The following is a 13,319-nucleotide window of genomic DNA, read 5'->3' on the forward strand; positions in this document are numbered from 1 at the left end:
AGCTCTGAAACAGAGACAGCTAAATGGAATCCAGCCCGGCTCTCGTTAATTTGATCGTTCTTCCTTAGTCGCTCGCGCGTCATAGTGGAAGCGTCCAGAGACGTTACTGTAGTTGCCTGCTGCCCTCTAGTGTTCCACTGAAAGTATTGCGGTGCACTCGTGCACTGGAAGGGTTAAATTTTCGTCCACTGGCAGGCTGCTCCAATCAGTTTGTAAAGCGGGAGACTCCGCTGCAGAGGCACCGTCTCCACAGGCAGGGCGATGCTCACGTGACAGATGGACCTTGCCGAACCGTCTCTGGCTGATGGCACCGGCACCAGCGTTTCACCGGGGTACACTTAAACTCTTGATTGTTGGGAACTTTAATATTGAAACACAGTCAAATTAGTCAGCTAATGCCAGTGGTAGAAAAAACGTTTAGTTGACTACACGTAGCGTGATAAACTCGGAGGAACTTTAACTTAACTGTACATATCCACTCCCCCACCTTTCAAAATAAAATATTGTACGTGTTACTCCCCTACATGCATACAGGGCTCTCAAGTTTTGAAGACAGACAAGCGTGACATGTATCTCCTGGAGCCGTCACATTAAATAGCCTGGAGGTTTTTTTCAGCGTGAGAAATACAATGTGTGGCGGGAGGGCGTGATTTAAGACCGAAATGCGTGACAGTCACGCTCAATGCGTGACACATGAGAGCCCATATGCCAGCTAATGTAGGATACTGTAGCATACATAGCATGATACAGTTGATGATACATGATAGTTAGTTCATGCACAAATACACCAATCAGCTAGCGTTACATTACAATCCGCCGAACAATAATAATAAACACCACAGAATAATGCCACATGTTTATGCACTTGTTAGCCTACATTTTACCTTGAATGTGTACTTATTCGGACGTTCATAGTATAATCTCAATGCAGGGTTTTTACTTGCAACCCACTGATGAGTAAAGAGAGGAACTGGCAGTGCTACCAGGTTAGCTCCAGTGCTAACTTTGGTGTTGCAGGTCGGAGTCCCCCACCCCCGCGAGTCTCCCTCCCTGGCGCAGATTTAGGGTGGTCAAAACATTTTCAGAGCTTCGATTGGCCAGTGATCTGATGTTCTCTTTCTCTGATTGGCTGAACGAAACAGGGAGGTCCGGTTCCTCTTGAGCATTCTTCCGGCGTATATGTTGGAAAAAAGAAAAGACGAATGGAAAAAATTGTAATCCACAAAACGACCATTGCCTAGTACCTCCGTAATACGGTAACATATGCACACTTGTACACACTTGTTTGTTTGTTTCGCCCTCTGAAGTTTCCGCCGTTGTACTCTTTATAAAGTTCAGGGTTTAGTACTAAAGGCAAGCAGCGGCAGGGTGAACCGACGTTAGCCTGGTGCTAGCTAAATAGCTGGCTAACAAGGTAGCGTTATTAGTGTTTAAGGTTACCGGACCAGAAGCAGTGTCAACGGGGAACACTGCAGAGCAGACGGCGCGTTTGCTTACATTGACGTCCGCAGTAGTAAAGTCTTTTTTTTGTGCTTAAACTTGATATTTGATTCGCTACGATGCAGTTTTTGTCGTTGTGTTTTGGCCACATAACGGGAAACAAAGGTCCACAACATTATATTGTCTTGTCTTTCATGGTAAAAATGGATCCATAACAGTACCGTGGTTCTATCAGCACCGTTTGGTGAGCGTTATAGGGTTGCCCCTGGTTAACGATATCAATAATCGGCAGCGCTAACGTTCCATTAGCCTGTTTACTTCCCCGCGCCGCCGGTAAAGGGTTAAACCGGTCGGCTTTTATTGTTGTAGTCGTGTTTACTACTACTACTACGATGCATTAGCAGGGTTTAAACCTTCACGATGCCCTTAGTATGTCTGCTACTACAATTAATGTACAACCTTGGTACTTTTTCTTTAGGTCATAATTAGTTGAAATGAGCTCCCAGCAATTCCCGCGACACGGGCTGCCAGTCTCCAGCGGGGGCGCGCCTCAGATCTCTGCAGCTGGAAACTTGCTGTCCGTCAGTCAGCCGTCAAATTCACAAGGTAAGTTGCTGTCACTGAAATTTCACTGATGGTGCGGAAGACGCCTGTTAGTAAATTTATAATTAAACGTTTTTTTTTCTTCTTTACTCCACAAGCCAGTGGAGATGGCGACCACGGGCAGCAGGATCATCCACCCTCGAGTGGTGGGGGAACCTTGGCCTTCAGAGATGAGAAGCAGGAGACCATGGTGGTCCGACCTTACCCACAAGTACAGACGCATGGACAGCTGCAGGCCATGGCCCAGACCATGCCCATTCAGCCCGGCACACCAGTTACTGTACCGGTCCCCTCTGTCCACCTCCCGCTGGGCCAGCCTGCTGTCCTCACTGAAGGACAGATGAAGGTGATGGTTATGACCATGACTGTTTTTTTTTTACACAATTCAATAGTCAAGCATGTCTTGTCTTTTAATGTCTTTAGTGTTGGATGAACACAGCTAAATCATACCTGAGTTGGCAGAGATAGGAATTTTTATTCTGTTGTGGGAAAACAATAAGCTGACGACATCTGATTTATTCTAGTTGTTAATAACTGTTTAAATTGTTCATGATTTTACAGATTTGACTCATTCTTTAACCTTGTGACTAAAATATATTTTATTTATTTATCTTCAAAAGCAGCATCTTTATTTTATTATTCAACTGGAGTAAAAACATTATAAAGATTTAGTTGATGTTTTAATTTTAAACTTTGATAATCAGGTTTTATAGCTTTTCTTCTTTTGTGTTAACTTATGGACTACACCGTCTACTCAAATATTAATAATTAAAATTGTTCCAGAAGTCCTGAAACTGGAAGGACTATGATAGTTAATCATTGTGCTCAACAATTGGTAGACCTACAAAAATGTACTTATTAGAAATATATTATTTTTTTTAAAAAGCAATTTTTACAGCAACATGTTACAAATGTGTTCTCTTAACACTGTTTCTTTTCCGGCAAAAACATTTTTTTTTTAAGGCTGTCCTGAAGTCACCTATGCCAAGTCGTCTTATTGCCCCAGCACCAGCTTCCAACCAGGGTCACATCCCCATACCTCCCAAGGTGCCTGGTCACATTACTGTCACCCTAGAGAGCAGTATTGCTCCAACCCCCTCTATTCCTGTGGCAACCATCAGTGGTCAGCAGGTGAGTGCTCTGTCAGTGAGCTGTTAGTGTACTTTATTGTCTCTTTCTAGCTGGTGACTACAAATTATGAGCTCCTTTTTTATTGTGTTTCAGGGTCACTCAAGCAACTTGCACCACCTGATGCCAGCAAACATTCAGATCATCAGGGGCAGTGCCCCTGCACTGCAGATTGGGGCCCCTGTGGTGCCACCCCAGACCTTCACCTCCCATTTACCCCGAGGTAGGTGTGATGTACTAAGAACAGCATGCCAGGCTCGATGTTTGAAATGTCCTTGAAACAGTAAACCATTTACCACCCAGCTGCTTTCCTCTACATCAGTTTGTTGCTTTCCCTGCAGGGGCTGCTGCAGCAGCTGTTATGTCCAGCTCCAAGACTGTCCTGCGGCCAGCCACCGGAGCAAATGCGGGCCCCGGCCAGCCCACAGTGCAGCACATCATCCACCAGACGATTCAGGTACCAGGATGCACGGTTATCAAAGAAGTGTTGGTATAGAAGGGGGCAGGGATGACATATTTTTGAAGGCCAACCACCGAAGTTGGCATCGTTTTCAAGTGTTCCGCTGGCAACAACGAAAAGCCGATGGGATACAGTGTTTCCCCCGCCCCCCTGTAATTTTCTCTATATCGTCAGATCACAAAATGTCATTTACGGTTCTCTTTCCTATAGAACAGGTCTACACCTTGTTCTGTTATTAAACAAACTAGCGGCCGTATTTTATTGATCGGATCTACACGACAGCTTGTCATTTCTATTGCTACACGGTCGCGTGTAAACACTTCTCCTCTCCGCTGCGCTCTGTATCGCGCACGGCGTTGTTTCGTCCCGATGCGCAGAGACACACACAGGTGAGCACTGAGCACCTAGCATCGGGCAGAGAGCGTAGAAAAATATGTTGCGTAAAAAGCAGACAACTATATCTTTCAAATGCTCCCAGGTTGAAGATGGCAACAGTAGCCTTCCTGCAAGGAGCACCAGAGCAGCTCTCCTGCTCCAAGTGAAACGAGCCGAAGTGCTCGTGTCTTATACCCAACAGTGAGCTGCTGGCTTCCCACATTACAAAGTACACACACATAAAACTAATTAATTAATAAATAGATGGAGAAATGCCTGTACTTCCGGGTAAATGTTCACTGTACGCCGTTAACAGATTATGCTGTGCATGTGCGACTCGGCGATTTTTGGCGTTTTGCCAAAAGCCAATCTCCATGAAGTCGTCTTTTCTGCTGTTCCGTCTCTCTAAACCGGAAAAAGATCTCACCTCAACATGGAGTGTGAACTGAGAACGCGCGTATCAAGTCTACAACTCCGTTTTAAAAAGATGTGTAGAGGAAATCAGCTCACTGAGCCACTAACACTGATACAACCTGATGCTCACATATCTACTCATTCTGTTTTGTTTTTCAATTAGCTTTTAGTTTACCAAAATGAGCTATTTAGTAGTACTACATATTATTAAATTTATTTATTAACTTTATTTTCATTGTTCTAAGTGATTGCAATTTTAAAAAAAAAATTTGGTCTGGTGGGGCAATCTGGTTTAATTATAAGTTATTGTAATTTTCTTTATTCTGTTTTTTATAAAAGCACAGATGGAGTCACAAAATAATGTTATTTACAGAAAAAGCAATGCTTTTGGTGTTTGTGTCATTGTCGGTGTCGTTGACAACGACCCCCCCCCCCCTTTCTCCCCCACCTGAAACTGTAAACCTAGGGATAACACTGGGATATTTCCAATTGGACTTTGGATTATTGCAGAAAATAAGCTCTGTGACAAATGCTAGTTCATGTTGCTTACACATTTTGTTCAGGAACTCGTTGACTTTGAGCGAAGGGAATTTTGGGGTTTTAGGACTCATTCTTGCATTGCTCCTATCTTGTTGCATGCTTCGAAAGATTGTGTGTGTGACCGTGTCTTCCTCCCGCCGTCCACAGTCCCGCCCTGCCGTGACAACGTCCACAGCCGTGCTTCCAACTGTGGTGGCGCCCATTTCCAGAACTCAGTCCCCGGTCATCAGCCCAACAGTCACACACTCTGCAGAGGTGACGCATGTGTAAGTCGCATTCCCGAGAATAGAGATGTAGTGATGATTAAAGCAATTGGTAAAGCTGTATGACATCAGCCCAATTGGTCTGATTGAAACACCTCACTAACAAACTTCATTATATCCTTAACTTGTCAACAGGCTAGCATAGCTAACTGTAATGGTGGAAACATAAGTGTAAGTTCATGTCCAGGCACGATAGAACGATGTGCTGCGAGGGCAACACAATCTTAAGTTAGTCAGTAAAACTCAATTAACTTTTGTGTAACATGACCGTGTCCTTCTACTCTGGCCATTCCCTCTGGACCTTCATCAAGCCATGCCTGTGGCTGATTTTGTGCACTAAATGGCAGTCTTTTTTTCTTTTCTTTCCCCCCAGGCGCCCAGGGCTGACCATTCACCCCCCTGTCAGTATTCAGAGGTCTCAGACATCTCGTGACACCGCCACGCGGATCACGCTGCCGTCCCACCCAGCAATCGGCGCCCAAAAGCCTCAGCCTCCGCACATGTCACAGGTCACTGCCTCTTAGTGACTTTCTGAAAAAAAGTCCAACTTGTTTTATAAAGTGACTAAAATAACCCCTCTGTTTTTATTTGTCCCCCACAGAAGCCCATCTTCAGTCCCGTAACACCGGTAGCCGCGGCAACTGTGGCGCCTATCGTTGCCACCAACACTGTGCCATCAACCACCACAATGGGTAATGTTTTTTTGGTACATTACTGCATTCAAGCTATTATGAAAGGAACATGAATTGCAAATGCAAATTGTTTTATTTTGACAGAAATGATTGATACGTCTTCTTCATGTTTAGGCTCTGTGCCACACAGCCAAATGTCCAGCAACACTATTGTCACCATGACAATGCCCTCGCACTCCTCTCATGCTGCAGCGGTGACCACCTCTGCCATACCTGTTGGTAAGCTGGCGCTTGGTCTCGTGGCTGGAGCTTTGCTGGGTGCTTCATAAGAAGGAGGCATTATCGCTTAACACTCTTAAGTCTCTCTTAACTGTTCCTCTGCGTTGTTCACAGCTAAAGTCGTCCCTCAGCCCATTGCCCACTCCTCGTCCCGTCTGCAGTCTGACTACCCCGGGGAAAGAACCAACCTTATTCCCATCCCAGGCCACCGGTCATCTCCTAACCCTGTCACCATGGAAGCAAGAAGTGATAACAGGTGAGTGCACAATTTTGTCAATTGACTCGGTTATAGCATTCTCTGCCTATTTGTATCTCTTTTACCAAACAGATGAAGATGCATATTTCTGGAAAAAGTCAGTTGTGCTATTTATATTTGTTACTGGCCACTGTGGGTAAAGCAGAAACAGCAGAGTTGTACACATACATAGGGGGAATAAATATAAAATGCAACACTGTGTCCAATGTCTGCATCCTAATGTGCTGGGGTTTGTGTTTATTATGTTCATCATCATAGTTTGGTGTATTAGCTTACATTTAAATCCATCACTCCCTTTGTAAAATGACAACATCAAATGTGATCAACATTTATTAATCTCAGGTTTATAGATGATGTTGAGTGTTGGATTGATGTTGTACGTTTTTATTCTGAAGGCCCTCGGTGCCTGTGCAGTTCCAGTATTTCCTGCCGGCATACTCCTCATCATACCCTCTGACACACACGTACACCCCTATCAGCAGCTCTGTATCAACCATCCGCCAGTATCCTGGTAAGCTCTGCTAACTTGCGCTGTTCTACTGGCGGTCACAGCTAACACCTTTTATTCCTTGACTTGACATATCAAAGCTATAAAATCTACTTATGAAACCGGTAGCACAGAGATCTTGTTTTATTAACTCTCACTGTCCCGCCCCCATTAGGCTCTCCTCAAGCTCCGAGCTCAGCGCTGACCACTCAAGCTGGAGTCGGCGTGGCGACAACTGTCCATCTAAACCACATGCAGCTGATGGCGGTGGACCGGATTGGTCTCCCGTCTCCGCAAATCAGTACCCAGGGTATCCAGCCAGCAGCCATCGCCGCACAGGGCATCCAGTCCTCACCGATGGGAGTGCAGGGCCTGCACACGTCTGCGCCGATCGGCACGCAGGGACTACAGCAGGCGCCGTTAGTCTCTCAGCAGCAACAAGTGCAGTCTGAAGCAAAACCCGGTAATTACTGAACCTGTACTGCTTCAGTAAAAAAAAAGACAGCATGGCGTTTGGCCGTGCGTCACTGAGTTGCTGGTAACTTTTGTGTGTTCTTTTTTTTCTCTCAGGGGTTGTTTTGGCCGAGGGCTTTGTAGCGAGCCCCATCAGCAGCACGTTCAGCAACACCCAGCCGGTGGCCACCATGGTGCAGGCTCACGCCCAGGGAGGGGTAGGAGGAGCCCCCACCCTGGTCTCCTCTCCTAGACCCAGCATCCTCCGCAAGAAGCCCGCTAATGAAGGGTGAGTACCAGCCGCCTGATGGTGGAGTTCTATGCTTAAAAAAAGTCAGTGTAAAGCAACAATATGTTGAATTTCTACAGAGTATCTCTTGCCTTTCTGCTGAGTCATGACAGACTGTGGTTACTCTAACCCTGACTTTCTTTTCGACCTAAACCTAAAGTCAAGTCTGTTTTCGACTTGGCTTTTCAGTGTCACTTAATAGCAGGTTGATTGTCAGCATTAGATTCACCAATTGCAGTTTGACAGAAACTTGTTAAGCTCCAAACAGGATCTGTAAATGTTTCACTTTCACCAAACCAATCCAGCTCGTCTTTGTGTTTCAGTTGTGTTCGTAAAAACCTGATCCCTGCCCAGCCCAGTGAACCCGGTAGCGGCAGAATGGAGAGTGGCGTGAGAGGAGCCGGATCTCCCCGACCCGCAGGGTGAGCCTCCGTCACATCAGCCCCTTTTGTGTTCTCGTCCTGTTGTTATGTGTCTGTAACCCGTTGTTTTCCGATTCCTCCATCCAGTGTGAAACCAAAAGCTGAGGTGCACATGGCCGTGGCCCCTCCTGTCATGGCTACAGTAGAGGCCCTGCCTTCCCAGGGAGGAGAGCATCAGGCCATGTCCTCAAATACCCAGCACCTCGCTCAAGCCATCCCCGCCATGCTCGCCACGCCGGGGCCTGCGCCTCCTTCCCAGGCCTCCACTGTCCTCTCGGCCCTGCCCTCAGCCATGGCCGTGACTCCCCCGGCTCCCGCTTCAATGGCCAACACCGTGGCCTCCCCGACTCAGCCCGCGGCCAGTAGCACCGTGGCTTCTTCCGCTAGCTCCGCCTTTCCTGATTTGAAAATCAAGCAGGAGATAGATACCATGGACACCTCGCAGCCGGGTGAGGAGTGCATCAGTCATCAAAGTGAAATCGATTCATGTTGAATCAAACGAGCAACAGATGAACTCCAGGAAATTGAAACACCCACACAAGTAAGCAATGTGTTTTTCTTATTCCCTCAGATCCCAACGCAAACTTGTCGTCAGCCCCAGCCCTCAGCAGCCAGGCCTCCACCCTTAGCACTCCTGGTACGGGAGATCTGATACCCGGGGCCTCCCCGAGGAAAAAGCCCCGCAAGCAGCAGCATGTTATTTCCACAGAGGAGAGTGAGATGGTGGAGACCAACAGCACGGATGAGGAGAAGGCCCCAGGCAGGCCCATCACCGGCAGGGCAGAGAGACGCGAGTCTCCTCCGAGGGAATATGTTGGTGCGTTATGCGATGCCAACCATTGTCAGAGTGATGTTGATGATGATGATGATGATGTTGTGTAGTCAGCACTTTTTTTTTGTCTTCCAGATGAGGAAGGAGTACGTTATGTGCCAGTCAGGCCTCGGCCGCCTGTTACTCTTCTGCGGCACTACAGGAACCCCTGGAAAGCTGCCTACCACCACTTCCAGAGGTACAGCGACATCCGGGTCAAAGGTCAGTGGCTTTCTTCGCCTAAATTTCATGCACAGAACAAGTGACGGTGGAGTCCGTTTTCTTCTAACAACAATTGTTTGCTTGTCTTTCAGAGGAGAAGAAGGGCAGCTTACAAGATATGGCCAACCAGAGGGGAGTGGCATGCAGAGCACAGGGCTGGAAAATCCACCTGTGCGCTGCACAGCTAAGGCAGCTGGTGAGTTCAGCTGGTCCTGGACCAGCATCCGCATAACTCTGTAGTATTGTTTATCTTCATGGAAATTCTAAGTTTGATCATAGCCTTTTCAGTTGGACCTTTTTGTTAACGCACGGTGTCTTGACTGTAGTCGAGTTTGGAGCAGGATGTGTACAGTCGGCTCTCCACCCTTCAAGAGGGCCTGATTCCTAAGAAGAGAGCCGGCTCCGACGACGACCTTCACCGACTCAACGAGCTCATACAGGTACAGGTTTTGATGAGGTTTGGAAGCACACATATGCACACATATACAGACATAAATGTTGCACAGTATACCGAAACTGAAAAAGTCCCGCGTTACCCGTACGTTAAAAACAATACACTATTGCATATTTTAAGTATCAGTACTCTCTCAAAATAGTGCTTCCTTAAAACTGCTCCACTTTGTCTCTCTCTCATGCTGCATGCAGAGAGTGCATGGAGACGGAGCTCAGGGGGCGGGGCTTAAGGCTCCGGCTCAGGAGCGGCAGCAGCACTTACAGACAGTGACCAGGGGAGACATGGCCGAAGCTCAGGAGCTCTTGCCGACTGTCCTCTGCTTGTAGAAAAAAAAGACGCCAATGGTGTAATCTGGAGATACTTTGCATACAGTGCAGACTGTGAGGGAAAGCCCACTGACACGGATAGACCCATCTGTAAAAGATGCTTTTAAAGCAACACAGACAAAGGGAAGTAACACGTCAGACATGGCCAAGCACTTTTCAAGCAGACAGCCCAAACTTTTTAAAGAGTTTAACCAACGACAGGTAAACAAATGTGATTATAAACATGAAAAACCCCAAGCTCATCCATATACAGCCACGAGTAGCATTAGCCTAGTTTGACCACAAGCATTTATGATTGTGAGGTCAGAATGCACACAAAAGTGTACCAAATGAAACACAATTGATGCAAAACGGTGACATGCTGGTGGAGCCTGAGGGTGGATATTGAGCTAATTAGTTCAAGATTATTGCATTAGTGCATTTTTCAATAAAGGGGAGAAATTACCCCTTAATTATGTGTCAATCTTTAATGTACCCATATGATAGCTTTAGGTTGTTTTTTTTTTTTTACCTCAACACACGTCTGTAAATTTATTAGTAGTAGTAGTATGAAGTATTATTATCTACAATTGCTCACACTTATGGAAATAACTGTCATCCGGACAATAGACCCACATAGCCTTGTATGATCAATGCTATGATAGCACCATGTAATTTTCATTAATATCTTGATGTATGCTACTACTAATATTAATGCCATTTGTCAAGTGTTCAAAAAGCTGATCAGAAACAAGCTGGTCAAAAAGGGAACCATACAGCTGTTTTATTTATTACTATTATAGATATTATAGATAAATATGCCAGTATCGTATTTATGGTATTGTATCGAATTCTAGTATCGTAAGTATTGGTATCGTAATATTAATGGCAGGTATCGTATCTAAGTCATAATTTTGGTATCGTGACAACCCTAATACACACATATACACACATACTGTCTTTACCCATGTGCGTCTTGTCTCCAGGGCAACATGCAGCGCTGCAAGCTGGTGATGGACCAGGTCACCGAGGCCAGAGACACCATGATGAAGGTGCTCGACCACAAGGAGAAAGTGCTGAAGCTTCTCAATAAGAACGGCGCCGTCAAGAAGTCCTCCAAACTGAAGCGCAAAGAGCGGGCATAAGATTGGACCTTGTCCTCTGTCAACACCCCGCCTCCCTGTCTCTCTAAAGGGGGCGAAGGAGCTGCTCAGAAATTGGTGCTATGATTTGCTGCATACAATCGCACGCACCCTCCCTATCTGCCCAAGAGCAGACGGAGAGAAGTTGCGGAAGGACTTCAACAAGCAGACCAGCCCATCAGGAATAGGTTCTCATCCAAGACCCAACGCACATACTGAGCGTGGAGCATTTTAGTTTGCATTAGTGGCCAACTGGACGGCCCCGTCGCTGCCCTTCCTTGTTCTTCTTTTTCTTCTTCTTATTTTTGTGTCAATTTTTGAAGACCCCAGAGACCATTTCTTACTAACTTCATTTCTGCCTCTTCTTTTAAGAACATGTTTGAACTGGCACATTGTGTTATTGTATGATATTTGGCACTAATCGCAGTTGCAGTATATGTTGATAGATGTATTTCAGTCTGAGGTATTGATAGATTGTCTCAAATCCAAATCTTCTAAAAGAAGTCCATTTTTTAGTAAGCTGTGTGTATGCTGACGGATCTCAATCCTGCCCTTTTCATTAATCTGTGCCTTCATTTGGTCGGTGTATGTGAAATGGACGGGGGCACGTGAAAGCCGTTCCATGTGCTGTCAAAATATGTATTCTGAAAATATCGTTTAAAGGAAAGCGTCAGGTCAGTTTTACTGCTTCTCATTTTTTCCCCCCGAACATCCTGCAACTGCTTTTTTTTCTATTTCAGATTTGTTCATCTAGTATGGGTAAACAATCACCAGCTGGTAATTGTTTACCCATCCAATGTTACCAGCCACAACGTGAGCTGTAATCTACAAGATATGTTCTTACGTATTTACATTGGTTGAGGTAAAACAAAAAATAGTACTAGGAATGAACCTAAATGTGGCAAATTGATTTGGCAAATATCTAAATAGAAATGCTCTTAAAGGAAACGGTGTCCTGCAAAGGTTATCTGAAAGCGACAACACACTGCATATTGCCAAGTTTACGTTTAAACTTCCATGAGTCATCTACTTCATTCAAAGGAAATGGATGCCATGGTGATAAAAACAAGACTTTGATTCGCTTTCAGAAAGTGAAGCGCGTGAACGAAAGAGAGCAGAGTATCCTCACGCGATCACACTGGTGGATTGAATTCATGTAAATCACTGTAAATGTGCTTTTTGGTTTTCCGTTGACCTGGTTCATTTCCAGTTTTGTACTCGAAACATTTTGTGCTGTGTGGTGTGGTGTGCGCCGCCTCATTTTGTAGAGTGTAACGATAATGACGTTATGAGATCGAAGTGAGCCCGAAACATCTTGCTGTTGTACATTGTTTTTTTGTCTGTGTAATTATAGTAAAGATACTTAAACCATACCAGATACACTGTTATGTCTGTATATTTCAGTTTTATTTAATTTGGGCATTTTCCTTTTACACTTGAAACTGACTGGATGTTTTTGCCTTATTTCTCTTTAATTGCTCATGCTAGTGTATATGTATGTATGTATGTACACACACATACATTTAAAAAAAAAAAGTTTGACGCCATGAGGATTATGCATTTGTGTGTGATTGAGTGTGCACCTCTGTAACGGATTATCTCAAATTCTGCTGCAGCAACCTGCATCATCTGTTTGATGGCTTGTTTCTCAATTTGAATGAAGTATGTGTTACAACCCCTTATAGCACAATGGTGTTTAGCCAGGTGGGGTTAGCCAATTATAGGTTGCAATCCTTCAATCACACAAAACAGTGGGGATTCACCTGTTGGTAATGTGCTCTCTACTGAGTGCATCTTTCTCATTAAAAGTGTGCATGCTTTAAAACAAGAAAGAAATGTAATCACAATCTGTTGCAAACCAGATAAACTGACCACGCCAGAGGACAGACGTTGAGATTGCAAGATAATTGCTTTACAGTATTATCATGGATCCCCTTAAGGCGCACGCTTGGACATTGATCCTCACGTGATTATATTCTATTGGTATTAAAAATGAAGAACCTACAGTGTAGCCCAACAGATTTGCAATGTTGTACATCTGCAAATCTGTATCTTAGCAGCTCCAGCTGTTCGGTCAATATTGTCCCAGGCCATAGGCTTAAATGGATGGTATGAGCTGCTTAATCCAGCATGATCACATTCGTACACCTCCAGAGTGAGCCCGGTCACTCCTCTTCACTATCTGCTGTTTACAACGTAATTGCCTTGACATACAGCATAACGCAGTCGTAGCACTGACCTGTGACTGGATTGGGTAATCCACTGTCCCCTTTGAGCGTTATTACCAGTTAAAATAATTCTATCGACAAAGAGCACTGTTTCGTCTATTGATTATCATCATTCT

General features: G+C 45.1%; 1 protein-coding gene across 2 annotated transcripts; it reads left to right on the forward strand.

Annotated features, from left to right (window-relative positions):
• Positions 1–226: 226 nt before the first annotated feature.
• Positions 227–12,353, forward strand: sap130a (Sin3A-associated protein a). 2 transcript variants are annotated; one of them, XM_068591602.1, is made up of 21 exons: positions 227–332; positions 1,919–2,046; positions 2,142–2,389; positions 3,007–3,174; positions 3,268–3,394; positions 3,513–3,628; positions 5,108–5,226; positions 5,597–5,732; positions 5,825–5,915; positions 6,030–6,134; positions 6,249–6,390; positions 6,786–6,901; positions 7,053–7,340; positions 7,448–7,619; positions 7,943–8,041; positions 8,129–8,490; positions 8,613–8,858; positions 8,949–9,074; positions 9,167–9,270; positions 9,401–9,514; positions 10,820–12,353. In XM_068591602.1, the coding sequence occupies exons 2-21, from the start codon at positions 1,935–1,937 to the stop codon at positions 10,976–10,978; spliced, it is 3,150 nt and encodes a 1,049-aa protein (XP_068447703.1). In that variant the 5' UTR covers positions 227–332; positions 1,919–1,934; the 3' UTR covers positions 10,979–12,353. The 2 variants fall into 2 exon arrangements, with proteins under 2 accessions (XP_068447703.1, XP_068447702.1); XM_068591601.1 differs by lacking the exon at positions 227–332 and adding an exon at positions 1,170–1,256.
• Positions 12,354–13,319: the final 966 nt, after the last annotated feature.

This window comes from Clinocottus analis, unplaced genomic scaffold (assembly GCF_023055335.1).
Source record: "Clinocottus analis isolate CAN_PGR_092001 unplaced genomic scaffold, fCliAna1.0.p SCAF_25, whole genome shotgun sequence".
Taxonomy (NCBI): Eukaryota; Metazoa; Chordata; class Actinopteri; order Perciformes; family Cottidae; genus Clinocottus; species Clinocottus analis.

Coding starts and splice junctions, on each gene's coding strand:
- sap130a (XM_068591602.1), top strand. CDS start 1,935: ATGAGCTCCCAGCAATTCCCGCGACACGGGCTGCCAGTCTCCAGCGGG. Junction 8,491..8,612: donor CATGGACACCTCGCAGCCGG/GTGAGGAGTGCA, acceptor TTATTCCCTCAG/ATCCCAACGCAAACTTGTCG. Junction 9,515..10,819: donor GACTCAACGAGCTCATACAG/GTACAGGTTTTG, acceptor TCTTGTCTCCAG/GGCAACATGCAGCGCTGCAA.